Source organism: Sebastes fasciatus, chromosome 6 (assembly GCF_043250625.1).
Source record: "Sebastes fasciatus isolate fSebFas1 chromosome 6, fSebFas1.pri, whole genome shotgun sequence".
Taxonomy (NCBI): domain Eukaryota; kingdom Metazoa; phylum Chordata; class Actinopteri; order Perciformes; family Sebastidae; genus Sebastes; species Sebastes fasciatus.
In genome coordinates this window covers 30,612,920-30,639,372 of record NC_133800.1, presented here as the reverse complement: position 1 = coordinate 30,639,372, position 26,453 = coordinate 30,612,920, and the positions used below count along the sequence as shown (strand labels likewise).

At 39.4% G+C, this 26,453-nt stretch overlaps 8 protein-coding genes across 12 annotated transcripts in view; all 8 read right to left on the bottom strand.

Annotated features, from left to right (window-relative positions):
- Window positions 1-672: 672 nt before the first annotated feature.
- Window positions 673-20,632, bottom strand: LOC141769763 (uncharacterized). 2 transcript variants are annotated; one of them, XR_012594329.1, is made up of 3 exons: window positions 20,172-20,632; window positions 18,450-20,024; window positions 673-937 (listed from the first exon to the last, which is right to left on the bottom strand). XR_012594329.1 is itself a non-coding variant. In XM_074639166.1 (2 exons), the coding sequence occupies exons 1-2, from the start codon at window positions 20,341-20,343 to the stop codon at window positions 18,730-18,732; spliced, it is 1,467 nt and encodes a 488-aa protein (XP_074495267.1). In that variant the 5' UTR covers window positions 20,344-20,632; the 3' UTR covers window positions 17,910-18,729. The 2 variants fall into 2 exon arrangements, 1 of the variants encoding a protein (XP_074495267.1); XM_074639166.1 differs by lacking the exon at window positions 673-937 and having other exon boundaries at window positions 17,910-20,024.
- On the bottom strand, window positions 944-3,231 carry LOC141769766 (uncharacterized). The gene is made up of 2 exons (XM_074639168.1): window positions 2,925-3,231; window positions 944-2,784 (listed from the first exon to the last, which is right to left on the bottom strand). Exons 1-2 carry the CDS (start codon window positions 3,094-3,096, stop codon window positions 1,559-1,561), a joined length of 1,398 nt encoding a protein of 465 aa, XP_074495269.1. The 5' UTR covers window positions 3,097-3,231; the 3' UTR covers window positions 944-1,558.
- Window positions 3,673-26,453, bottom strand: part of LOC141769761 (uncharacterized) — a 38,035-nt gene continuing 15,254 nt past the window's right edge. Inside the window, exons 1-2 of one of the 3 annotated variants that reach the window (XM_074639162.1) lie at window positions 5,788-6,050; window positions 3,673-5,644 (exon numbers count right to left, since the gene is read on the bottom strand). In XM_074639162.1, the coding sequence (XP_074495263.1) occupies window positions 4,179-5,644; window positions 5,788-5,959 (1,638 nt within the window). In that variant the 5' untranslated portion in view covers window positions 5,960-6,050 and the 3' untranslated portion in view covers window positions 3,673-4,178. Of the gene's footprint in view, window positions 5,645-5,787; window positions 8,426-8,565; window positions 9,184-26,453 lie in introns of those variants that run through there. The other 2 variants (XM_074639163.1, XM_074639164.1) reach the window with 2 other exon arrangements.
- LOC141769760 (uncharacterized) lies at window positions 9,398-11,614 on the bottom strand. Its single transcript, XM_074639161.1, has 2 exons — window positions 11,428-11,614; window positions 9,398-11,285 (listed from the first exon to the last, which is right to left on the bottom strand). Exons 1-2 carry the CDS (start codon window positions 11,597-11,599, stop codon window positions 9,820-9,822), a joined length of 1,638 nt encoding a protein of 545 aa, XP_074495262.1. The 5' UTR covers window positions 11,600-11,614; the 3' UTR covers window positions 9,398-9,819.
- Window positions 12,178-14,475, bottom strand: LOC141769759 (uncharacterized). Its single transcript, XM_074639160.1, has 2 exons — window positions 14,291-14,475; window positions 12,178-14,150 (listed from the first exon to the last, which is right to left on the bottom strand). The coding sequence occupies exons 1-2, from the start codon at window positions 14,460-14,462 to the stop codon at window positions 12,685-12,687; spliced, it is 1,638 nt and encodes a 545-aa protein (XP_074495261.1). The 5' UTR covers window positions 14,463-14,475; the 3' UTR covers window positions 12,178-12,684.
- LOC141769762 (uncharacterized) lies at window positions 15,535-17,539 on the bottom strand. The gene is made up of 2 exons (XM_074639165.1): window positions 17,161-17,539; window positions 15,535-17,013 (listed from the first exon to the last, which is right to left on the bottom strand). The coding sequence occupies exons 1-2, from the start codon at window positions 17,330-17,332 to the stop codon at window positions 15,548-15,550; spliced, it is 1,638 nt and encodes a 545-aa protein (XP_074495266.1). The 5' UTR covers window positions 17,333-17,539; the 3' UTR covers window positions 15,535-15,547.
- Window positions 20,967-23,029, bottom strand: LOC141769774 (uncharacterized). The gene has a single exon (XM_074639180.1). It carries the CDS (start codon window positions 22,843-22,845, stop codon window positions 21,739-21,741), a length of 1,107 nt encoding a protein of 368 aa, XP_074495281.1. The 5' UTR covers window positions 22,846-23,029; the 3' UTR covers window positions 20,967-21,738.
- On the bottom strand, window positions 23,934-26,391 carry LOC141769758 (uncharacterized). 2 transcript variants are annotated; one of them, XM_074639157.1, is made up of 3 exons: window positions 26,068-26,391; window positions 25,295-25,927; window positions 23,934-25,123 (listed from the first exon to the last, which is right to left on the bottom strand). In XM_074639157.1, exons 1-3 carry the CDS (start codon window positions 26,237-26,239, stop codon window positions 24,435-24,437), a joined length of 1,494 nt encoding a protein of 497 aa, XP_074495258.1. In that variant the 5' UTR covers window positions 26,240-26,391; the 3' UTR covers window positions 23,934-24,434. The 2 variants fall into 2 exon arrangements, with proteins under 2 accessions (XP_074495258.1, XP_074495257.1); XM_074639156.1 differs by having other exon boundaries at window positions 23,934-25,927; window positions 26,068-26,387.

Below are 26,453 nucleotides of genomic sequence, written 5' to 3'. Positions count from 1 at the left end.
CAATTGCAATTATTTGGTTACAATAAACATTAAAGTTTCACAAAGACATACTTTTGCTATTACCATGGACATAAAGTTATGTGTATTTTCTCATTGAGACTGTTTGATCCAGATAAAAGCAGCTGTAGACTTATATAAACTGGGCGATACAGTTTTAAAGGGCTGTGCGCGCTCCCGCAGACGGCAATCAGTTTCTGGCGGATGATCGCTTTTTGGCACAACACCTGCTCTTTCGGCTCCCAAACGGCTCTTCATTTTACCACTTCTGCCTTTTATAATTCAGCCAAATTTAGCGCTGTTTTGACCTATGATTAGTATATGTGCACATATATCACTTAAATTATTCAATGTCATTATACTACATCTTATAATTTCCCGAATTCTGCTTTTGTGTTATCACAGTTATTAAAATGCATCCAAATGCCGCTTCGTTTCAGACTGTAGTGTCTCTGGCTGCTGGCACTGCTCACATAACCTGGTTGGATAATAAGGTTATTTTCTCTGAGTACACAAAGTAGTAAAGTAGTACTTAAGTAAAAGTAGCACCATGTAGTACCATCCATCCATCCATCTGCAACCGCTTATCCCGTTAGGGGTCGCGGGGGGGCTGGAGCCGATCCCAGCCGACATTGGGCGAAGGCAGGGTACACCCTGGACAGGTCGCCAGTCCATCGCAGGGCTGATGAATTAGCCATGTAGTACATCGGCTATAATTTGTGTTTGTTGGTCACCTCTAAAGCCCAAAAAAATGAAATATCAAGTTGGTGTTATCACAAAATACATAAAAATATGAAATAAAATGACATCTTGCAGATGAAGAAAAAAGTTGGCAGGATGACAAAATAAGTGACCCAACACCACTAGAGAGAGGGTTTCACAGCTTAAACGTCAGAACTATCAACTCACTTTGCAACAAACAAGGTTAGTTTAACAATACCTGATAGCATTGTTCACAATATACTACTTCATTACACTCAGATAGTGCAGATCGACATATTGACCTTTTCTCAATGGGAAATTGTAGACATTCAATTACAGAGATGTAGCTATTTTCAAAAGTGTATTTGATTGAGTTATTCAGTTAGTGAACATGTCTCCACAGCAGTTTCAGCACGATGCTTTCTCCTGTGTATATTGATCCTCAGGTGTTTTTTCAAGTCTGTCATTTGAGTGAAATGTTTAAGTGCTGCAATTGAACTGTATTGTCTCGCACATATTTTCAAATACAAGGCTACTTGCCTGTATGGGATCTTATATGCCTTGTCAATTGAGACACATCAAAGAATCTTTTCCCACAGATCTTGCATAAATATGGCTTCTCCCCGGTGTGGGCTCTTCTCATATGGACCAACAAGTCATTATTACGACTGAAATCAATTCCACAAGTTTTGCATGTAAACGGCTTCTCACCTGAGTGGATTCGTATATGAACATTCAATGCTGATTTCTGAGAGAATCTTTTCCCACACGTGTTGCAACAATATGGCTTCTCGTCTGTGTGGATTCTTATACGAGTCTTCAAATCGGATGTACGAAAATCATTTTTCCCACAAGTGTTTCAAGAATATGGCTTCTCACCTGTGTGGGCTCTTCTCATGTGGACCACCAGGTCACTATTCCGAAAAAAATCGTTTCCACATGTTTTGCATAAATATGGCTTCTCACCAGTGTGGACTCTTCTCATGTGGAACAACAAGTTACTATTACGACTGAAATCTTTTCCACATGTTTTGCATGTAAACGGCTTCTTACCCGAGTGGATTTGTATATGAACATTCAATGTTGATTTCTGAGTGAATCTTTTCCCACACGTGTTGCAAGAATATGGCTTCTCGCCTGTGTGGATTCTTATATGAGCCCTCAAATCGGATGTACAAAAATAATTTTTCCCACAAGTGTTACAGGAATATGGGTTCTCACCTGTGTGGACTCTTCTCATGTGGAGCAACAAGTCACTATTACGACAAAAATCTTTTCCACAAATTTTGCACAAATATGGCTTCTCACCTGTGTGGGCTCTTCTCATGTGGACCGATAAGTCAGTATTACGACTAAAATCTTTTCCACACGTTTTGCAAGTAAACGGCTTCTCACCTGTGTGTATTCGTATATGATTGGTCAATATTGATTTATGAGTGAATCTTTTCCCACACGTGTTGCAAGAATATGACTTCTCGCCTGTGTGGCTTCTCAGGTGTCTCTGCCAATCTGAGTTGTTCTCGAAAGCTTTCTCACAGATGTCACATTTGAAAGACTTTTTACCCATAGTAGAGTTATATATGTTGTCACTGTGACTTATGCATTTCTGATGTCTTGTCTGTGGTTTTGGCTCTTCATTACTAGTTGATCCTGAGTCTCCATTCTTGCCTTCTTTCTGATCTTGGCTCTCAGCTACATGAGAGTTGTGAGAGAGGAGCTGGTGGTCACTGTTTGGTTCTGATATTTCAGGATTTTCCCAGTCAGATTCGTTTTTTAGCCAACTATTACACATGCTAGCTGGGAGCTCTGTCTCTGCTGTACTCTGACTTTTGTCAATATTAAAGTACAGAGACTGATCTTCATTGTGGTTACTTTCCTCATCAGTAGGAGTCAACATAAAGGTCTCAGTCTCCTGCTTCAGTTCAAGCTGCTCTTCCTCCTGACTGGTGCAGAGTTCCTCCTGTTCCTCTTTAATCTGTGGAGGCTCTGGGTCCTCTTGGTCCAGACTGGAGTTCCTCTCCTGAATACAGAGCTGCTGGTCAGCGAGAACCTCCTCCTCCTTACAGACATGTTGCTGTGGGAGCTCTGGAGGGACAGAACAAAGGGAAGAGGATACTACTGTGATGATAGAAAAAAACATCATAGCAAATTACAAGTTTTTATTTAATCCATTAGGATGCTACATGTCATACTCTTTGTTAATATATGAAACATGTTTTACATACCTATCCGGTGTAACTTTATTTCCGGTTTCCAAACGATATCCAACAGTTTGCGCTGACGATCGATCTCTTCCTCGTACTCGAAGATAGTTTTATTAAAAACTCTAAATATTTCTTCAGCAGCAGCAGTTAGTCGCTCGTTAACAAACTCTCTCAAATACTCAACTGAAGACATTGTTGCTTAATTACACATTAAATATTAATCTGCGCTACGGCTATAATATCGTCTTCCAACTAATTCAACACGTCCATGCAGCTCACGGTACTCGCGCTTGTGTTGTTTACTTCCGCTGGGTGTCACACTGTTAAGGTCCGACAGTGGAAGTCAGTCAGCTTATCGTTCCGCTTTCAATCAGGGTTGTACATCTTTATTTCTTGGGGTTTCAAGGCAGCTGGCATCCTCCTAGAACTAGTCCACTACTGTGCCATCTTCATTCTAGGTCCTTTTTACTGGACCAGTGTATCTCAAGATAGCCGCATTATTCCCTTTCCTTTATACTATTATATTACATATTATACTTATTTCTGTTAATCATTCCTCATTTCAGTTAACATCACTTCTGTTTCTGCCTCATACCTCCTAGGAGACACAAGAACATGCTGTACTGTCACTGGCTGCTGGCACTGCTAACATAACCTGGTTGGATAATAAGGTTATTTTCTCTGTACTACTATAAAGTACAGAGAGTAGTAAAGTAGTACTAAACTAAAAGTAACAATAGCACAATTTAAAATACCCCTGCACTCAACATTTTAGTAAACATAAGAACATTTATTGTTAGAAAACATACACAAGATCACAAAAACAGAATTTCATTGCCCACGTCACTTTGGCCACTGATCATTGTATTTATTATTTAGGCTGAATAATTGACAGCACCATGTAGTACATCGGCTACAATTTGTGTTTGTGGGTCACCTCTGAAGCCCAAAACAACAACAAATATTTAAAGTTGATGCAATTACAAACATAAAAATATAAAATAAAATGACATGTTGCAGATTAAAAAAAAGTTGGCAGGATGACAACATAAGTGACCCAACATCACCAGAGAGAGGGTTTCTCAGATTCAACATCAGAGTTCACAATCCACTCATATTAACAAAGGTGGTGGATGGAAAGAATATTATTTTAAGAGGTCAAATATTTGTAGGAACTATAAACTCACTTTGGCACAAATATTTTTCTAAGATTTGTGAGTTTATGATTGTTTCAAAGAAACAGGTTGATACCAAAGATATGAGTAATGCAGTAGGCTACTTGCCTGTATGGGATCTTACATGCCTTGCCAATTGATACGCATCAAACCATCTTTTCCCACAGATCTTACAAAGGTACGGCTTCTCACCATTGTGGACTCTTCTCATGTGGAGCAACAACTCAGAATTATGACTGAAATCTTTTCCACATGTTTTGCATGTAAACGGCTTCTCACCTGAGTGGATTCGTATATGAACATTCAATGTTGATTTCTGAGTGAATCTTTTTCCACACGTGTTGCAAGAATATGGCTTCTCGCCTGTGTGGATTCTTATATGAGCCTTCAAATCGGATGTAGAAGAATATTTTTTCCCACAGGTGCTACAAGAATATGGCTTCTCGCCTGTGTGGGCTCTTCTCATGTGGCGCAACAAGTCACTATTACGACAAAAATCTTTCCCACATGTTTTGCATGTAAACGGCTTCTCCCCAGTGTGGACTCTTCTCATGTGGACCAACAAGTTACTATTACGATTGAAATCTTTCCCACATGTTTTGCATGTAAACGGCTTCTCACCTGAGTGGATTAGTATATGAACATTCAATGCTGATTTCTGAGTGAATCTTTTCCCACACGTGTTGCAAGAATATGGCTTCTCGCCTTTGTGGATCCTTATATGAGCCCTCAAATCAGATGTACAAAAATATTTTTTCCCACAGGTGTTACAAGAATATGGGTTCTCACCTGTGTGGACTTTTCTCATGTGGAGCAACAAGTCACGATTACGACTGAAATCTTTTCCACATGGTTTGCATGTAAACGGCTTCTCGCCTAAGTGGATTCGTATATGAACATTCAATGTATATTTCTCAGAGAATTTTTTCCCACACGTGTTGCAAGAATATGGCTTCTCGCCTGTGTGGATTCTCAGGTGTCTCTGCCAATTTGATTTGTTCTTGAAAGCTTTCTCACAGGTGTCACATTTGAAAGACTTTTTACCTGTGTGAGTATTAATGCCAATTGTTGACATAGTACGGTTATATATGTTGTTACTGTGACTTGTGCATTTGTGATGTCTTGTCTGTTGTTTTGTTTCTGCATTACTAGTTGATCCTGAGTCTCCATTCTTGCCTTCTTTCTGATCTTGGCTCTCAGCTACATGAGAGTTGTGAGAAAGGAGCTGGTGGTCACTGTTTAGTTCTGATACCACAGAGATTATAACTGGCATGTTGAATACAGACTCTTTCTCTGCTGGACTTAAAGTGTCATTAGAATTGAATTTCAGAGTCTGATCTTCACTGTGGTCACTTTCCTCATCAGTAGGAGTCAACATAAAGGTCTCAGTCTCCTGCTTCAGTTCAAGCTGCTCTCCCTCCTGATCGATGCAGAGTTCCTCCTGTTCCTCTTTAATCTGTGGAGGCTCTGGGTCCTCTTGGTCCAGACTGGAGTTCCTCTCCTGAATACAGAGCTGCTGGTCAGCGAGAACCTCCTCGTCCTTACAGACATGTTGCTGTGGGAGCTCTGGAGGGACAGACAACAAAAGGAAGAGGATACTAATGTGATGGAAGAAAAAAAACATTAGAGCAAATTAAAAGTTTGTATTTAATCCATTAGGATGCTACATGTCATACTCTTTGTTAATATATGAAACATGTTTTACATACCTATCCGGTGTAACTTTATTTCCGGTTTCCAAACGATATCCAACAGTTTGCGCTGACGATCGATCTCTTCCTCGTACTCGATAATGGTTTTATTAAAAACTCTGAATATTTCTTCAGCAGCAGCAGTTAGTCGCTCGTTAACAAACTCTCTCAAATACTCAACTGAAGACATTGTTGCTTAATTACACATTAAATATTAATCTGCGCTACGGCTATAATATCGTCTTCCAACTAATTCAACACGTCCATGCAGCTCACGGTACTAGCGCTTGTGTTGTTTACTTCCGCTGGGTGTCACACTGTTAAGGTCCGACAGTGGAAGTCAGTCAGCTTATTGTTCCGCTTTCAATCAGGGTTGTACATCTTTATATCTTGGGGTTTCAAGGCAGCTGGCATCCTCCTAGAACTAGTCCACTACTGTGCCATCTTCATTCTAGGTCCTTTTTACTAGACCAGTGTCTCTCAAGATAGCCGAATTATTCCCCTTCCTTTATACTATTATATTACATATTATACTTATTTCTGTTAATCATTCCTCATTTCAGTTAACATCACTTCTGTTACTGCCTCATACCTCCTAGGAGACACAAGAACATGCTGTACTGTCACTGGCTGCTGGCACTGCTCACATAACCTGGTTGGATAATACGGTTATTTTCTCTGTACTACTATAAAGTACAGAGAGTAGTAAAGTAGTACTAAACTAAAAGTAGCAATAGTACGATGTAAAAATACCCCTGCACTCAACATTTTAGTAAACATAAGAACATTTATTGTGAGAATACATACACAAGATCACAAAAACAGAATTTCATTGTCACATCACTTTGGCCACTGATCATTGTATTTATTATCAGGCTTAATCATTGACAGCACCATGTAGTACATCGGCTACAATTTTTGTTTGTGGGTCACCTCTAAAGCCCAAAACAACAAAAAATATTTAAAGAACATGCCATTACAAACATAAAAATATAAAATGAAATGAAATGTTGCAGATAAAAAAAAAGTTGGCAGGATGACAACATAAGTGACCCAACATCACCAGAGAGAGGGTTTCACAGCTTCAACATCAGAGAGTTCACAATCCACTCATATTAACAAAGGTGGTGGATTGAAAGAATATTATTTTAAGAGGTCAAACATTTGTAGGAACTATAAACTCACTTTGGCACAAATATTTTTCTAAGATTTGGGAGTTTACGATTGTTTCAAAGAAATATGGTTGATACCAAAGATATGAGTAATGCAGTAGGCTACTTGCCTGAATGGGATCTTACATGCCTTGCCAATTGATACGCATCAAACCATCTTTTCCCACAGATCTTACAAAGGTACGGCTTCTCACCATTGTGGACTCTTCTCATGTGGAGCAACAAGTCAGAATTACGACTGAAATCTTTCCCACATGTTTTGCATGTAAACGGCTTCTCACCTGAGTGGATTCGTATATGAACATTGAATGTTGATTTCTGAGTGAATCTTTTCCCACACGTGTTGCAAGAATATGGCTTCTCGCCTGTGTGGGCTCTTCTCATGTGGCGCACCAAGTCAAATTTAAGAAAGAAATCTTTTCCACATGTTTTGCATAAATATGGCTTCTCACCAGTGTGGGCTCTTCTCATGTGGACCAACAAGTTAGTATTACGACTGAAATCTTTTCCACATGTTTTGCATGTAAACGGCTTCTCACCGGAGTGGATTCGTACGTGAACATTCAATGCTGATTTCTGAGTGAATCTTTTCCCACACGTGTTGCAAGAATATGGCTTCTCGCCTTTGTGGATCCTTATATGAGCCCTCAAATCGGATATACAAAAATGTGTTTTCCCACAGGTGTTACAAGAATATGGGTTCTCACCTGTGTGGACTTTTCTCATGTGGCGCAACAAGTCACTATTACGACTGAAATCTTTTCCACATGTTTTGCATGTAAATGGCTTCTCGCCTAAGTGGATTCGTATATGAACTTTCAATGTATATTTCTGAGAGAATCTTTTCCCACACGTGTTGCAAGAATATGGCTTCTCGCCTGTGTGGATTCTCAGGTGTCTCTGCAAAATTGAGTTGTTCTTGAAAGCTTTCTCACAGATGTCACATTTGAAAGACTTTTTACCCGTGTGAGTATTAATGTCAATTGTTGACATAGTACGGTTATATATGTTGTTACTGTGACTTGTGCATTTGTGATGTCTTGTCTGTTGTTTTGTTTCTGCATTACTAGTTGATCCCAAGTGTCCATTTTTGCCTTCTTTCTGATCTTGGCTCTCAGCTACATGAGAGTTGTGAGAGAGGAGCTGGTGGTCACTGTTTGGTTCTGATACCACAGAGCTTATAACTGGCATGTTGAATACAGACTCTTTCTCTGCTGGACTTAAAGTGTCATTAGAATTGAATTTCAGAGTCTGATCTTCACTGTGGTCACTTTCCTCATCAGTAGGAGTCAACATAAAGGTTTCAGTCTCCTGCTTCACTTCAAGCCGCTCTTCCTCCTGACTGATGCAGAGTTCCTCCTGTTCCTCTTTAATCTGTGGAGGCTCTGGGTCCTCTTGGTCCAGATTGGAGTTCCTCTCCTGAATACAGAGCTGCTGGTCAGCGAGAACCTCCTCCTCCTTACAGACATGTTGCTGTGGGAGCTCTGGAGGGACAGACAACAATAAGAAGAGGATACTAATGTGATGGAAGAAAAAAAACAGAGCAAATTAAAAGTTTGTATTTAATCCATTAGGATGCTACATGTCATACTCTTTGTTAATATATGAAACATGTTTTACATACCTATCCGGTGTAACTTTATTTCCGGTTTCCAAACGATATCCAACAGTTTGCGCTGACGATCGATCTCTTCCTCGTACTCGAAGATAGTTTTATTAAAAACTCTAAATATTTCTTCAGCAGCAGCAGTTAGTCGCTCGTTAACAAACTCTCTTAAATACTCAACTGAAGACATTGTTGTTTAATTACACATTACATATTAATCTGCGCTACGGCTATAATATCGCCTTCCAACTAATTCAACACGTGCATGCAGCTCACGGTACTAGCGCTTGTGTTGTTTACTTCCGCTGGTTGTCACACTGTTAAGGTCCGACAGTGGAAGTCAGTCAGCTTATCGTTCCGCTTTCAATCAGGGTTGTACATCTTTATATCTTGGGGTTTCAAGGCAGCTGGCATCCTCCTAGAACTAGTCCATTACTGTGCCATCTTCATTCTAGGTCCTTTTTACTGGACCAGTGTATCTCAAGATAGCCGCATTATTCCCTTTCCTTTATACTATTATATTACATATTATACTTATTTCTGTTAATCATTCCTCATTTCAGTTAACATCACTTCTGTTTCTGCCTCATACCTCCTAGGAGACACAAGAACATGCTGTACTGTCACTGGCTGCTGGCACTGCTCACATAACCTGGTTGGATAATAAGGTTATTTTCTCTGTACTACTATAAAGTACAGAGAGTAGTAAAGTAGTACTAAACTAAAAGTAGCAATAGCACAATTTAAAATACCCCTGCACTCAACATTTTAGTAAACATAAGAACATTTATTGTTAGAAAACATACACAAGATCACAAAAACAGAATTTCATTGCCCACGTCACTTTGGCCACTGATCATTGTATTTATTATTTAGGCTGAATAATTGACAGCACCATGTAGTACATCGGCTACAATTTGTGTTTGTGGGTCACCTCTAAAGCCCAAAACAACAACAAATATTTAAAGTTGATGCAATTACAAACATAAAAATATAAAATAAAATGACATGTTGCAGATTAAAAAAAAGTTGGCAGGATGACAACATAAGTGACCCAACATCACCAGAGAGAGGGTTTCTCAGATTCAACATCAGAGTTCACAATCCACTCATATTAACTAAGGTGGTGGATTGAAAGAATATTATTTTAAGAGGTCAAATATTTGTAGGAATTATAAACTCACTTTGGCAAAAATATTTTTCAAAGATTTGGGAGTTTATGATTGTTTCAAAGAAACAGGTTGATACCAAAGATATGAGTAATGCAGTAGGCTACTTGCCTGTATGGGATCTTACATGCCTTGCCAATTGATACGCATCAAACCATCTTTTCCCACAGATCTTACAAAGGTACGGCTTCTCACCATTGTGGACTCTTCTCATGTGGAGCAACAACTCAGAATTATGACTGAAATCTTTTCCACATGTTTTGCATGTAAACGGCTTCTCACCTGAGTGGATTCGTATATGAACATTCAATGTTGATTTCTGAGTGAATCTTTTCCCACACGTGTTGCAAGAATATGGCTTCTCGCCTGTGTGGATTCTTATATGAGTCTTCAAATCGGATGTAGAAGAATATTTTTTCCCACAGGTGCTACAAGAATATGGGTTCTCACCTGTGTGGGCTCTTCTCATGTGGCGCAACAAGTCACTATTACGACAAAAATCTTTCCCACATGTTTTGCATGTAAACGGCTTCTCCCCAGTGTGGACTCTTCTCATGTGGACCAACAAGTTACTATTACGATTGAAATCTTTCCCACATGTTTTGCATGTAAACAGCTTCTCACCTGAGTGGATTAGTATATGAACATTCAATGTTGATTTCTGAGTGAATCTTTTCCCACACGTGTTGCAAGAATATGGCTTCTCGCCCGTGTGGATTCTTATATGAGCCCTCAAATCAGATGTACAAAAATATTTTTTCCCACAGGTGTTACAAGAATATGGGTTCTCACCTGTGTGGACTCTTCTCATGTGGAGCAACAAGTCACTATTACGACTGAAATCTTTTCCACATGTTTTGCATGTAAATGGCTTCTCGCCTAAGTGGATTCGTATATGAACATTCAATGTTGATTTCTGAGAGAATCTTTTCCCACACGTGTTGCAAGAATATGGCTTCTCGCCCGTGTGGATTCTCAGGTGTCTCTGCCAATTTGAGTTGTTCTTGAAAGCTTTCTCACAGATGTCACATTTGAAAGACTTTTTACCTGTGTGAGTATTAATGCCAATTGTTGACATAGTACGGTTATATATGTTGTTACTGTGACTTGTGCATTTGTGATGTCTTGCCTGTTGTTTTGTTTCTGCATTACTAGTTGATCCAGAGTGTCCATTCTTGCCTTCTTTCTGATCTTGGCTCTCAGCTACATGAGAGTTGTGAGAAAGGAGCTGGTGGTCACTGTTTAGTTCTGATACCACAGAGCTTATAACTGGCATGTTGAATACAGACTCTTTCTCTGCTGGACTTAAAGTGTCATTAGAATTGAATTTCAGAGTCTGATCTTCACTGTGGTCACTTTCCTCATCAGTAGGAGTCAACATAAAGGTCTCAGTCTCCTGCTTCAGTTCAAGCTGCTCTTCCTCCTGACTGATGCAGAGTTCCTCCTGTTCCTCTTTAATCTGTGGAGGCTCTGGGTCCTCTTGGTCCAGATTGGAGTTCCTCTCCTGAATACAGAGCTGCTGGTCAGCGAGAACCTCCTCGTCCTTACAGACATGTTGCTGTGGGAGCTCTGGAGGGACAGACAACAAAAGGAAGAGGATACTAATGTGATGGAAGAAAAAAACATCAGAGCAAATTAAAAGTTTTTATTTAATCCATTAGGATGCTACATGTCATACTCTTTGTTAATATATTAAACAGGTTTTACATACCTATCCTGTGTAACTTTATTTCAGGTTTCCAAACGATATCCAACAGTTTGCGCTGACGATCGATCTCTTCCTCGTACTCGATAATGGTCTTTTTAAAAACTCTAAATATTTCTTCAGCAGCAGCAGTTAGTCGCTCGTTAACAAACTCTCTCAAATACTCAACTGAAGACATTGTTGTTTAATTACACATTACATATTAATCTGCGCTACGGCTATAATATCGCCTTCCAACTAATTCAACACGTGCATGCAGCTCACGGTACTAGCGCTTGTGTTGTTTACTTCCGCTGGTTGTCACACTGTTAAGGTCCGACAGTGGAAGTCAGTTAACTTATTGTTCCGCTTTCAATCAGGGTTGTACATCTTTATATCTTGGGGTTTCAAGGCAGCTGGCATCCTCCTAGAACTAGTCCACTACTGTGCCATCTTCATTCTAGGTCCTTTTTACTAGACCAGTGTATCTCAAGATAGCCGCATTATTCCCCTTCCTTTATACTATTATATTACATATTATACTTATTTCTGTTAATCATTCCTCATTTCAGTTAACATCACTTCTGTTACTGCCTCATACCTCCTAGGAGACACAAGAACATGCTGTACTGTCACTGGCTGCTGGCACTGCTAACATAACCTGGTTGGATAATAATAATAATATTCTCTGTACTACTATAAAGTACAGAGAGTAGTAAAGTAGTACTAAACTAAAAGTAGCAATAGTACGATGTAAAAATACCCCTGCACTCAACATTTTAGTAAACATAAGAACATTTATTGTGAGAATACATACACAAGATCACAAAAACAGAATTTCATTGCCACGTCACTTTGGCCACTGATCATTGTATTTATTATCAGGCTTAATCATTGATAGCACCATGTAGTACATCGGCTACAATTTTTGTTTGTGGGTCACCTCTAAAGCCCAAAACCACAAAAAATATTTAAAGAACATGCCATTACAAACATAAAAATATAAAATGAAATGAAATGTTGCAGATAAAAAAAAAGTTGGCAGGATGACAACATAAGTGACCCAACATCACCAGAGAGAGGGTTTCTCAGATTCAACATCAGAGAGTTCACAATCCACTCATATTAACAGAGGTGGTGGATGGAAAGAATATTATTTTAAGAGGTCAAACATTTGTAGGAACTATAAACTCACTTTGGCACAAATATTTTTCTAAGATTTGTGAGTTTATGATTGTTTCAAAGAAATATGGTTGATACCAAAGATATGAGTAATGCAGTAGGCTACTTGCCTGAATGGGATCTTACATGCCTTGCCAATTGATACGCATCAAACCATCTTTTCCCACAGATCTTACAAAGGTACGGCTTCTCACCATTGTGGACTCTTCTCATGTGGAGCAACAAGAGAAAATTACGACTGAAATCTTTCCCACATGTTTTGCATGTAAACGGCTTCTCACCTGAGTGGATTCGTATATGAACATTCAATGTTGATTTCTGAGTGAATCTTTTCCCACACGTGTTGCAAGAATATGGCTTCTCGCCTGTGTGGATTCTTATATGAGTCTTCAAAACGGATGTGGAAGAATATTTGTTCCCACAGGTGTTACAAGAATATGGGTTCTCGCCTGTGTGGGCTCTTCTCATGTGGCGCACCAAGTCCAATTTAAGAAAGAAATCTTTTCCACATGTTTTGCATAAATATGGCTTCTCACCAGTGTGGACTCTTCTCATGTGGACCAACAAGTTAGTATTACGACTGAAATCTTTTCCACATGTTTTGCATATGAACGGCTTCTCACCGGAGTGGATTCGTACGTGAACATTCAATGTTGATTTCTGAGTGAATCTTTTCCCACACGTGTTGCAAGAATATGGCTTCTCGCCTTTGTGGATCCTTATATGAGCCCTCAAATCAGATGTACAAAAATATTTTTTCCCACAGGTGTTACAAGAATATGGGTTCTCACCTGTGTGGACTTTTCTCATGTGGAGCAACAAGTCACGATTACGACTGAAATCTTTTCCACATGGTTTGCATGTAAATGACTTCTCGCCTAAGTGGATTCGTATATGAACATTCAATGTATATTTCTCAGAGAATTTTTTCCCACACGTGTTGCAAGAATATGGCTTCTCGCCTGTGTGGATTCTCAGGTGTCTCTGCCAATTTGATTTGTTCTTGAAAGCTTTCTCACAGATGTCACATTTGAAAGACTTTTTACCTCTGTGAGTATTAATGCCAATTGTTGACATAGTACGGTTATATATGTTGTTACTGTGACTTGTGCATTTGTGATGTCTTGCCTGTTGTTTTGTTTCTGCATTACTAGTTGATCCAGAGTGTCCATTCTTGCCTTCTTTCTGATCTTGGCTCTCAGCTACATGAGAGTTGTGAGAAAGGAGCTGGTGGTCACTGTTTAGTTCTGATACCACAGAGCTTATAACTGGCATGTTGAATACAGACTCTTTCTCTGCTGGACTTAAAGTGTCATTAGAATTGAATTTCAGAGTCTGATCTTCACTGTGGTCACTTTCCTCATCAGTAGGAGTCAACATAACGGTCTCAGTCTCCTGCTTCACTTCAAGCTGCTCTCCCTCCTGATCGATGCAGAGTTCCTCCTGTTCCTCTTTAATCTGTGGAGGCTCTGGGTCCTCTTGGTCCAGACTGGAGTTCCTCTCCTGAATACAGAGCTGCTGGTCAGCGAGAACCTCCTCCTCCTTACAGACATGTTGCTGTGGGAGCTCTGGAGGGACAGAACAAAGGGAAGAGGATACTACTGTGATGATAGAAAAAAACATCAGAGCAAATTAAAAGTTTTTATATAATCCATTAGGATGCTGCATGTCATACTCTTTGTTAATATATCAAACAGGTTTTACATACCTATCCTGTGTAACTTTATTTCAGGTTTCCAAACGATATCCAACAGTTTGCGCTGACGATCGATCTCTTCCTCGTACTCGATAATGGTCTTTTTAAAAACTCTGAATATTTCTTCAGCAGCAGCAGTTAGTCGCTCGTTAACAAACTCTCTCAAATACTCAACTGAAGACATTGTTGTTTAATTACACATTACATATTAATCTGCGCTACGGCTATAATATCGCCTTCCAACTAATTCAACACGTGCATGCAGCTCACGGTACTAGCGCTTGTGTTGTTTACTTCCGCTGGTTGTCACACTGTTAAGGTCCGACAGTGGAAGTCAGTTAACTTATTGTTCCGCTTTCAATCAGGGTTGTACATCTTTATATCTTGGGGTTTCAAGGCAGCTGGCATCCTCCTAGAACTAGTCCATTACTGTGCCATCTTCATTCTAGGTCCTTTTTACTGGACCAGTGTATCTCAAGATAGCCGCATTATTCCCTTTCCTTTATACTATTATATTACATATTATACTTATTTCTGTTAATCATTCCTCATTTCAGTTAACATCACTTCTGTTACTGCCTCATACCTCCTAGGAGACACAAGAACATGCTGTACTGTCACTGGCTGCTGGCACTGCTAACATAACCTGGTTGGATAATAATAATAATATTCTCTGTACTACTATAAAGTACAGAGAGTAGTAAAGTAGTACTAAACTAAAAGTAGCAATAGTACGATGTAAAAATACCCCTGCACTCAACATTTTAGTAAACATAAGAACATTTATTGTGAGAATACATACACAAGATCACAAAAACAGAATTTCATTGCCACGTCACTTTGGCCACTGATCATTGTATTTATTATCAGGCTTAATCATTGATAGCACCATGTAGTACATCGGCTACAATTTTTGTTTGTGGGTCACCTCTAAAGCCCAAAACAACAAAAAATATTTAAAGAACATGCCATTACAAACATAAAAATATAAAATGAAATGAAATGTTGCAGATAAAAAAAAAGTTGGCAGGATGACAACATAAGTGACCCAACATCACCAGAGAGAGGGTTTCACAGCTTCAACATCAGAGAGTTCACAATCCACTCATATTAACAGAGGTGGTGGATGGAAAGAATATTATTTTAAGAGGTCAAACATTTATAGGAACTATAAACTCACTTTGGCACAAATATTTTTCTAAGATTTGGGAGTTTACGATTGTTTCAAAGAAATATGGTTGATACCAAAGATATGAGTAATGCAGTAGGCTACTTGCCTGTATGGGATCTTACATGCCTTGCCAATTGATACGCATCAAACCATCTTTTCCCACAGATCTTACAAAGGTACGGCTTCTCACCATTGTGGACTCTTCTCATGTGGAGCAACAAGAGAAAATTACGACTGAAATCTTTCCCACATGTTTTGCATGTAAACGGCTTCTCACCTGAGTGGATTCGTATATGAACATTCAATGTTGATTTCTGAGTGAATCTTTTCCCACACGTGTTGCAAGAATATGGCTTCTCGCCTGTGTGGATTCTTATATGAGTCTTCAAAACGGATGTGGAAGAATATTTGTTCCCACAGGTGTTACAAGAATATGGGTTCTCGCCTGTGTGGGCTCTTCTCATGTGGCGCACCAAGTCCAATTTAAGAAAGAAATCTTTTCCACATGTTTTGCATAAATATGGCTTCTCACCAGTGTGGGCTCTTCTCATGTGGACCAACAAGTTAGTATTACGACTGAAATCTTTTCCACATGTTTTGCATATGAACGGCTTCTCACCGGAGTGGATTCGTACGTGAACATTCAATGTTGATTTCTGAGTGAATCTTTTCCCACACGTGTTGCAAGAATATGGCTTCTCGCCTTTGTGGATCCTTATATGAGCCCTCAAATCAGATGTACAAAAATATTTTTTCCCACAGGTGTTACAAGAATATGGGTTCTCACCTGTGTGGACTTTTCTCATGTGGAGCAACAAGTCACGATTACGACTGAAATCTTTTCCACATGGTTTGCATGTAAACGGCTTCTCGCCTAAGTGGATTCGTATATGAACATTCAATGTATATTTCTCAGAGAATTTTTTCCCACACGTGTTGCAAGAATATGGCTTCTCGCCTGTGTGGATTCTCAGGTGTCTCTGCCAATTTGAGTTGTTCTTGAAAGCTTTCTCACAGGTGTCACATTTGAAAGACTTTTTACCTCTGTGAGTATTAATGCCAATTGTTGACATAGTACGGTTATATATGTTGTTACTGTGACTTGTGCATTTGTGATGTCTTGTCTGTTGTTTTGTTTCTGCATTACTAGTTGATCCTGAGTCTCCATTCTTGCCTTCTTTCTGATCTTGGCTCTCAGCTACATGAGAGTTGTGAGAGAGGAGCTGGTGGTCACTGTTTAGTTCTGATACCACAGAGCTTATAACTGGCATGTTGAATACAGACTCTTTCTCTGCTGGACTTAAAGTGTCATTAGAATTGAATTTCAGAGTCTGATCTTCACTGTGGTCACTTTCCTCATCAGTAGGAGTCAACATAAAGGTCTCAGTCTCCTGCTTCAGTTCAAGCTGCTCTCCCTCCTGACTGATGCAGAGTTCCTCCTGTTCCCCTTTAATCTGTGGAGGCTCTGGGTCCTCTTGGTCCAGACTGGAGTTCCTCTCCTGAATACAGAGCTGCTGGTCAGCGAGAACCTCCTCCTCCTTACAGACATGTTGCTGTGGGAGCTCTGGAGGGACAGACAACAAAGGGAAGAGGATACTACTGTGATGGTAGAAAAAAAACCATCTGAGCAAATTACAAGTTTGTATTTAATCCATTAGGATGCTGCATGTCATACTCTTTGTTAGTATATTAAAGAACAGGTTTTACATACCTATCCTGTGTAACTTTATTTCCGGTTTCCAAACGATATCCAACAGTTTGCGCTGACGATCGATCTCTTCCTCGTACTCGATAATGGTCTTTTTAAAAACTCTGAATATTTCTTCAGCAGCAGCAGTTAGTCGCTCGTTAACAAACTCTCTCAAATACACAACTGAAGACATTGTTGTTTAATTACACATTACATATTAATCTGCGCTACGGCTATAATATCGTCTTCCAACTAATTCAACACGTGCATGCAGCTCACGGTACTAGCGCTTGTGTTGTTTACTTCCGCTGGTTGTCACACTGTTAAGGTCCGACAGTGGAAGTCAGTTAACTTATTGTTCCGCTTTCAATCAGGGTTGTACATCTTTATATCTTGGGGTTTCAAGGCAGCTGGCATCCTCCTAGAACTAGTCCACTACTGTGCCATCTTCATTCTAGGTCCTTTTTACTAGACCAGTGTATCTCAAGATAGCCGCATTATTCCCCTTCCTTTATACTATTATATTACATATTATACTTATTTCTGTTAATCATTCCTCATTTCAGTTAACGTCACTTCTGTTACTGCCTCATACCTCCTAGGAGACACAAGAACATGCTGTACTGTCACTGGCTGCTGGCACTGCTAACATAACCTGGTTGGATAATACGGTTATTTTCTCTGTACTACTATAAAGTACAGAGAGTAGTAAAGTAGTACTGAACTAAAAGTAGCAATAGTACGATGTAAAAATACCCCTGCACTCAACATTTTAGTAAACATAAGAACATTTATTGTGAGAATACATACACAAGATCACAAAAACAGAATTTCATTGCCACATCACTTTGGCCACTGATCATTGTATTTATTATTAGGCTTAATCATTGACAGCACCATGTAGTACATCGGCTACAATTTTTGTTTGTGGGTCACCTCTAAAGCCCAAAACAACAAAAAATATTTAAAGAACATGCCATTACAAACATAAAAATATAAAATTAAATGACATGTTGCAGATAAAAAAAAAGTTGGCAGGATGACAACATAAGTGACCCAACATCACCAGAGAGAGGGTTTCACAGCTTCAACATCAGAGAGTTCACAATCCACTCATATTAACAGAGGTGGTGGATGGAAAGAATATTATTTTAAGAGGTCAAACATGTGTAGGAACTATAAACTCACTTTGGCACAAATATTTTTCTAAGATTTGGGAGTTTACGATTGTTTCAAAGAAATATGGTTGATACCAAAGATATGAGTAATGCAGTACTATGAAGGGGAAAAACTAGGTCCGTTTACAATACCTGATGGCATTGTTGACAATATACTACTTCATTACACTCAGATATTGGGACGTTTTCTCAATGGGACATTTTAGACATTCATTACAGAGATGTAGCTATTTGAAAAAGTGTATTTCATTGAGATAGTCAGTTAGTGAACACTTCTCCACAGCAGTTTCAGGTCGATGCTTTTTCCTGTGTATATTGATCCTCAGGAGTTTTTTCAAGTCTGTGATTTGAGTGAAATGTTTATATGCTGCAATTGAACTGAATTGTCTCCCACATATTTTCGAATACAAGGCTATTTGCCTGTATGTGATCTTACATGCCTTGCCAATTGATACGCATCAAACCATCTTTTCCCACAGATCTTACAAAGGTACGGCTTCTCACCATTGTGGACTCTTCTCATGTGGAGCAACAACTCAGAATTACTACTGAAATCTTTTCCACATGTTTTGCATGTAAACAGCTTCTCACCAGTGTGGACTCTTCTAATGTGGAACAACAAGTTACTATTACGACTGAAATCTTTTCCACATGTTTTGCATGTAAACGGCTTCTTACCCGAGTGGATTTGTATATGAACATTCAATGTTGATTTCTGAGTGAATCTTTTCCCACACGTGTTGCAAGAATATGGCTTCTCGCCTGTGTGGATTCTTATATGAGCCCTCAAATCGGATGTACAAAAATAATTTTTCCCACAGGTGTTACAGGAATATGGGTTCTCACCTGTGTGGACTCTTCTCATGTGGAGCAACAAGTCACTATTACGACAAAAATCTTTTCCACAAATTTTGCACAAATATGGCTTCTCACCTGTGTGGGCTCTTCTCATGTGGACCGACAAGTCAGAATTACGACTAAAATCTTTTCCACATGTTTTGCAAGTAAACGTCTCACCTGTGTGTATTCGTATATGATTGGTCAATATTGATTTTTGAGTGAATCTTTTCCCACACGTGTTGCAAGAATATGACTTCTTGCCTGTGTGGCTTCTCAGGTGTCTCTGCCAATCTGAGTTGTTCTCGAAAGCTTTCTCACAGGTGTCACATTTGAAAGACTTTTTACCCATAGTAGAGTTATATATGTTGTCACTGTGACTTGTGCATTTCTGATGTCTTGTCTGTGGTTTTGGCTCTTCATTACTAGTTGATCCTGAGTCTCCATTCTTACCTCCTTTCTGGTCTTGGCTCTCAGCTACATGAGAGTTGTGAGAGAGGAGCTGGTGGTCACTGTTTGGTTCTGATATTTCAGGATTTTCCCAGTCAGATTCGTTTTTAAGCCAACTATTACACATGCTAGCTGGGAGCTCTGTCTCTGCTGTACTCTGACTTTTGTCAATATTAAAGTTCAGAGTCTGATCTTCACTGTGGTCACTTTCCTCATCAGTAGGAGTCAACATAAAGGTCTCAGTCTCCTGCTTCAGTTCAAGCTGCTCTCCCTCCTGACTGGTGCAGAGTTCCTCCTGTTCCTCTTTAATCTGTGGAGGCTCTGGGTCCTCTTGGTCCAGACTGGAGTTCCTCTCCTGAATACAGAGCTGCTGGTCAGCGAGAACCTCCTCCTCCTTACAGACATGTTGCTGTGGGAGCTCTGGAGGGACAGACAACAAAGGGAAGAGGATACTACTGTGATGGTAGAAAAAAAACCATCTGAGCAAATTACAAGTTTGTATTTAATCCATAAGGATGCTGCATGTCATACTCTTTGTTAGTATATTAAAGAACAGGTTTTACATACCTATCCTGTGTAACTTTATTTCCGGTTTCCAAACGATATCCAACAGTTTGCGCTGACGATCGATCTCTTCCTCGTACTCGATAATGGTCTTTTTAAAAACTCTGAATATTTCTTCAGCAGCAGCAGTTAGTCGCTCGTTAACAAACTCTCTCAAATACTCAACTGAAGACATTGTTGTTTAATTACACATTACATATTAATCTGCGCTACGGCTATAATATCGCCTTCCAACTAATTCAACACGTGCATGCAGCTCACGGTACTAGCGCTTGTGTTGTTTACTTCCGCTGGTTGTCACACTGTTAAGGTCCGACAGTGGAAGTCAGTTAACTTATTGTTCCGCTTTCAATCAGGGTTGTACATCTTTATATCTTGGGGTTTCAAGGCAGCTGGCATCCTCCTAGAACTAGTCCATTACTGTGCCATCTTCATTCTAGGTCCTTTTTACTGGACCAGTGTATCTCAAGATAGCCGCATTATTCCCCTTCCTTTATACTATTATATTACATATTATACTTATTTCTGTTAATCATTCCTCATTTCAGTTAACGTCACTTCTGTTACTGCCTCATACCTCCTAGGAGACACAAGAACATGCTGTACTGTCACTGGCTGCTGGCACTGCTCACATAACCTGGTTGGATAATAATAATAATATTCTCTGTACTACTATAAAGTATAGAGTAGTAAAGTAGTACTAAACTAAAAGTAACAATAGCACAATTTAAAATACCCCTGCACTCAACATTTTAGTAAACATAAAAACATTTATTGTGAGAATACATACACAGGATCACAAAAACAGAATTTCATTGTCACATCACTTTGGCCACTGCTCATTGTATTTATTATCAGGCTTAATCATTGATAGCACCATGTAGTACATCGGCTACAATTTTTGTTTGTGGGTCACCTCTAAAGCCCAAAACAACAAAAAATATTTAAAGAACATGCCATTACAAACATAAAAATATAAAATTAAATGACATGTTGCAGATAAAAAAAAAGTTGGCAGGATGACAACATAAGTGACCCAACATCACCAGAGAGAGGGTTTCACAGCTTCAACATCAGAGAGTTCACAATCCACTCATATTAACAGAGGTGGTGGATGGAAAGAATATTATTTTAAGAGGTCAAACATGTGTAGGAACTATAAACTCACTTTGGCACAAATATTTTTCTAAGATTTGGGAGTTTACGATTGTTTCAAAGAAATATGGTTGATACCAAAGATATGAGTAATGCAGTACTATGAAGGGGAAAAACTAGGTCCGTTTACAATACCTGATGGCATTGTTGACAATATACTACTTCATTACACTCAGATATTGGGACGTTTTCTCAATGGGACATTTTAGACATTCATTACAGAGATGTAGCTATTTGAAAAAGTGTATTTCATTGAGATAGTCAGTTAGTGAACACTTCTCCACAGCAGTTTCAGGTCGATGCTTTTTCCTGTGTATATTGATCCTCAGGAGTTTTTTCAAGTCTGTGATTTGAGTGAAATGTTTATATGCTGCAATTGAACTGAATTGTCTCCCACATATTTTCGAATACAAGGCTATTTGCCTGTATGTGATCTTACATGCCTTGCCAATTGATACGCATCAAACCATCTTTTCCCACAGATCTTACAAAGGTACGGCTTCTCACCATTGTGGACTCTTCTCATGTGGAGCAACAAGTTACCATTACTACTGAAATCTTTTCCACATGTTTTGCATGTAAACAGCTTCTCACCAGTGTGGACTGTTCTCATGTGGAACAACAAGTTACCATTACGATTGAAATCTTTTCCACATGTTTTGCATGTAAACGGCTTCTCACCTGAGTGGATTCGTATATGAACATTCAATGTTGATTTCTGAGTGAATCTTTTCCCACACGTGTTGCAAGAATATGGCTTCTCGCCTGTGTGGATTCTTATATGAGCCCTCAAATCGGATGTACAAAAATAATTTTTCCCACAGGTGTTACAGGAATATGGGTTCTCACCTGTGTGGACTCTTCTCATGTGGAGCAACAAGACACTATTACGACAAAATTCTTTTCCACAAATTTTGCACAAATATGGCTTCTCACCTGTGTGGGCTCTTCTCATGTGGACCGACAAGTCAGAATTACGACTAAAATCTTTTCCACATGTTTTGCAAGTAAACGTCTCACCTGTGTGTATTCGTATATGATTGGTCAATATTGATTTTTGAGTGAATCTTTTCCCACACGTGTTGCAAGAATATGACTTCTTGCCTGTGTGGCTTCTCAGGTGTCTCTGCCAATCTGAGTTGTTCTCGAAAGCTTTCTCACAGGTGTCACATTTGAAAGACTTTTTACCCATAGTAGAGTTATATATGTTGTCACTGTGACTTGTGCATTTCTGATGTCTTGTCTGTGGTTTTGGCTCTTCATTACTAGTTGATCCTGAGTCTCCATTCTTACCTCCTTTCTGGTCTTGGCTCTCAGCTACATGAGAGTTGTGAGAGAGGAGCTGGTGGTCACTGTTTGGTTCTGATATTTCAGGATTTTCCCAGTCAGATTCGTTTTTAAGCCAACTATTACACATGCTAGCTGGGAGCTCTGTCTCTGCTGTACTCTGACTTTTGTCAAGATTAAAGTACAGAGTCTGATCTTCACTGTGGTCACTTTCCTCATCAGTAGGAGTCAACATAAAGGTCTCAGTCTCCTGCTTCAGTTCAAGCTGCTCTCCCTCCTGATCGATGCAGAGTTCCTCCTGTTCCTCTTTAATCTGTGGAGGCTCTGGGTCCTCTTGGTCCAGACTGGAGTTCCTCTCCTGAATACAGAGCTGCTGGTCAGCGAGAACCTCCTCATCCTTACAGACATGTTGCTGTGGGAGCTCTGGAGGGACAGAACAAAGGGAATATCATACTACTGTGATGGGAGAAAAAAAACCATCTGAGCAAATTACAAGTTTGTATTTAATCCATAAGGATGCTACATGTCATACTCTTTGTTAGTATATTAAAGAACAGGTTTTACATACCTATCCTGTGTAACTTTATTTCCGGTTTCCAAACGATATCCAACAGTTTGCGCTGACGATCGATCTCTTCCTCGTACTCGATAATGGTCTTTTTAAAAACTCTGAATATTTCTTCAGCAGCAGCAGTTAGTCGCTCGTTAACAAACTCTCTCAAATACTCAACTGAAGACATTGTTGCTTAATTACACATTAAGTATTAATCTGCGCTACGGCTATAATATCGTCTTCCAACTAATTCAACACGTCCATGCAGCTCACGGTACTAGCGCTTGTGTTGTTTACTTCCGCTGGTTGTCACACTGTTAAGGTCCGACAGTGGAAGTCAGTTAACTTATTGTTCCGCTTTCAATCAGGGTTGTACATCTTTATATCTTGGGGTTTCAAGGCAGCTGGCATCCTCCTAGAACTAGTCCATTACTGTGCCATCTTCATTCTAGGTCCTTTTTACTGGACCAGTGTCTCTCAAGATAGCCGAATTATTCCCCTTCCTTTATACTATTATATTACATATTATACATATTTCTGTTAATCATTCCTCATTTCAGTTAACATCACTTCTGTTACTGCCTCATACCTCCTAGGAGACACAAGAACATGCTGTACTGTCACTGGCTGCTGGCACTGCTCACATAACCTGGTTGGATAATACGGTTATTTTCTCTGTACTACTATAAAGTACAGAGAGTAGTAAAGTAGTACTAAACTAAAAGTAGCAATAGTACGATGTAAAAATACCCCTGCACTCAACATTTTAGTAAACATAAGAACATTTATTGTGAGAATACATACACAAGATCACAAAAACAGAATTTCATTGTCACATCACTTTGGCCACTGATCATTGTATTTATTATTAGGCTTAATCATTGATAGCACCATGTAGTACATCGGCTACAATTTTTGTTTGTGGGTCACCTCTAAAGCCCAAAACAACAAAAAATATTTAAAGAACATGCCATTACAAACATAAAAATATAAAATTAAATGAAATGTTGCAGATAAAAAAAAAGTTGGCAGGATGACAACATAAGTGACCCAACATCACCAGAGAGAGGGTTTCACAGCTTCAACATCAGAGAGTTCACAATCCACTCATATTAACAGAGGTGGTGGATGGAAAGAATATTATTTTAAGAGGTCAAACATTTGTAGGAATTATAAACTCACTTTGGCACAAATATTTTTCTAAGATTTGGGAGTTTACGATTGTTTCAAAGAAATATGGTTGATACCAAAGATATGAGTAATGCAGTAGGCTACTTGCCTGAATGGGATCTTACATGCCTTGCCAATTGATACGCATCAAACCATCTTTTCCCACAGATCTTACAAAGGTACGACTTCTCACCATTGTGGACTCTTCTCATGTGGAGCAACAAGAGAAAATTACGACTGAAATCTTTCCCACATGTTTTGCATGTAAACGGCTTCTCACCTGAGTGGATTCGTATATGAACATTCAATGTTGATTTCTGAGTGAATCTTTTCCCACACGTGTTGCAAGAATATGGCTTCTCGCCTGTGTGGATTCTTATATGAGTCTTCAAAACGGATGTGGAAGAATATTTGTTCCCACAGGTGTTACAAGAATATGGGTTCTCGCCTGTGTGGGCTCTTCTCATGTGGCGCACCAAGTCAAATTTAAGAAAGAAATCTTTTCCACATGTTTTGCATAAATATGGCTTCTCACCAGTGTGGACTCTTCTCATGTGGACCAACAAGTTAGTATTACGACTGAAATCTTTTCCACATGTTTTGCATATGAACGGCTTCTCACCGGAGTGGATTCGTACGTGAACATTCAATGTTGATTTCTGAGTGAATCTTTTCCCACACGTGTTGCAAGAATATGGCTTCTCGCCTTTGTGGATTCTTATATGAGCCCTCAAATCAGATATACAAAAATGTGTTTTCCCACAGGTGTTACAAGAATATGGGTTCTCACCTGTGTGGACTTTTCTCATGTGGCGCAACAAGTCACTATTACGACTGAAATCTTTTCCACATGTTTTGCATGTAAACGGCTTCTCGCCTAAGTGGATTCGTATATGAACATTCAATGTATATTTCTCAGAGAATCTTTTCCCACACGTGTTGCAAGAATATGGCTTCTCGCCTGTGTGGATTCTCAGGTGTCTCTGCAAAATTGAGTTGTTCTTGAAAGCTTTCTCACAGGTGTCACATTTGAAAGACTTTTTACCTGTGTGAGTATTAATGCCAATTGTTGACATAGTACGGTTATATATGTTGTTACTGTGACTTGTGCATTTGTGATGTCTTGTCTGTTGTTTTGTTTCTGCATTACTAGTTGATCCCAAGTGTCCATTCTTGCCTTCTTTCTGATCTTGGCTCTCAGCTACATGAGAGTTGTGAGAGAGGAGCTGGTGGTCACTGTTTAGTTCTGATACTTCAGGATTTTCCCGTTCAGATTCGTTTTTTAGCCAACTGATACACATGCTAGCTGGGAGCTCTGTCTCTGCTACACTCTGACTTTGGTCAGAATAAAAGTCCAGAGTCTGATCTTCACTGTGATCACTTTCCTCATAAGTAGGAGTCAACATAAAGGTCTCAGTCTCCTGCTTCACTTCAAGCTGCTCTCCCTCCTGACTGATGCAGAGTTCCTCCTGTTCCTCTTTAATCTGTGGAGGCTCTGGGTCCTCTTGGTCCAGACTGGAGTTCCTCTCCTGAATACAGAGCTGCTGGTCAGCGAGAACCTCCTCCTCCTTACAGACATGCTGCTGTGGGAGCTCTGGAGGGACAGAACAAAGGGAATATCATACTACTGTGATGGGAGAAAAAAACATCAGAGCAAATTACAAGTTTTTATATAATCCATTAGGATGCTGCATGTCATACTCTTTGTTAGTATATTAAACATGTTTTACATACCTATCCTGTGTAACTTTATTTCCGGTTTCCAAACGATATCCAACAGTTTGCGCTGACGATCGATCTCTTCCTCGTACTCGATAATGGTCTTTTTAAAAACTCTGAATATTTCTTCAGCAGCAGCAGTTAGTCGCTCGTTAACAAACTCTCTCAAATACTCAACTGAAGACATTGTTGCTTAATTACACATTAAGTATTAATCAGCGCTACTACAATATCGTCTTCCAGCTAATTCAACACGTCCATGCAGCTCACGGTACCAGCGCTTGTGTTGTTTACTTCCACTAGGTGTCACACTGTTAAGGTCCGACAGTGGAATTCAGTTAACTTATTGTTCCGCTTTCAATCAGGGTTGTACATCTTTATATCTTGGGGTTTCAAGGCAG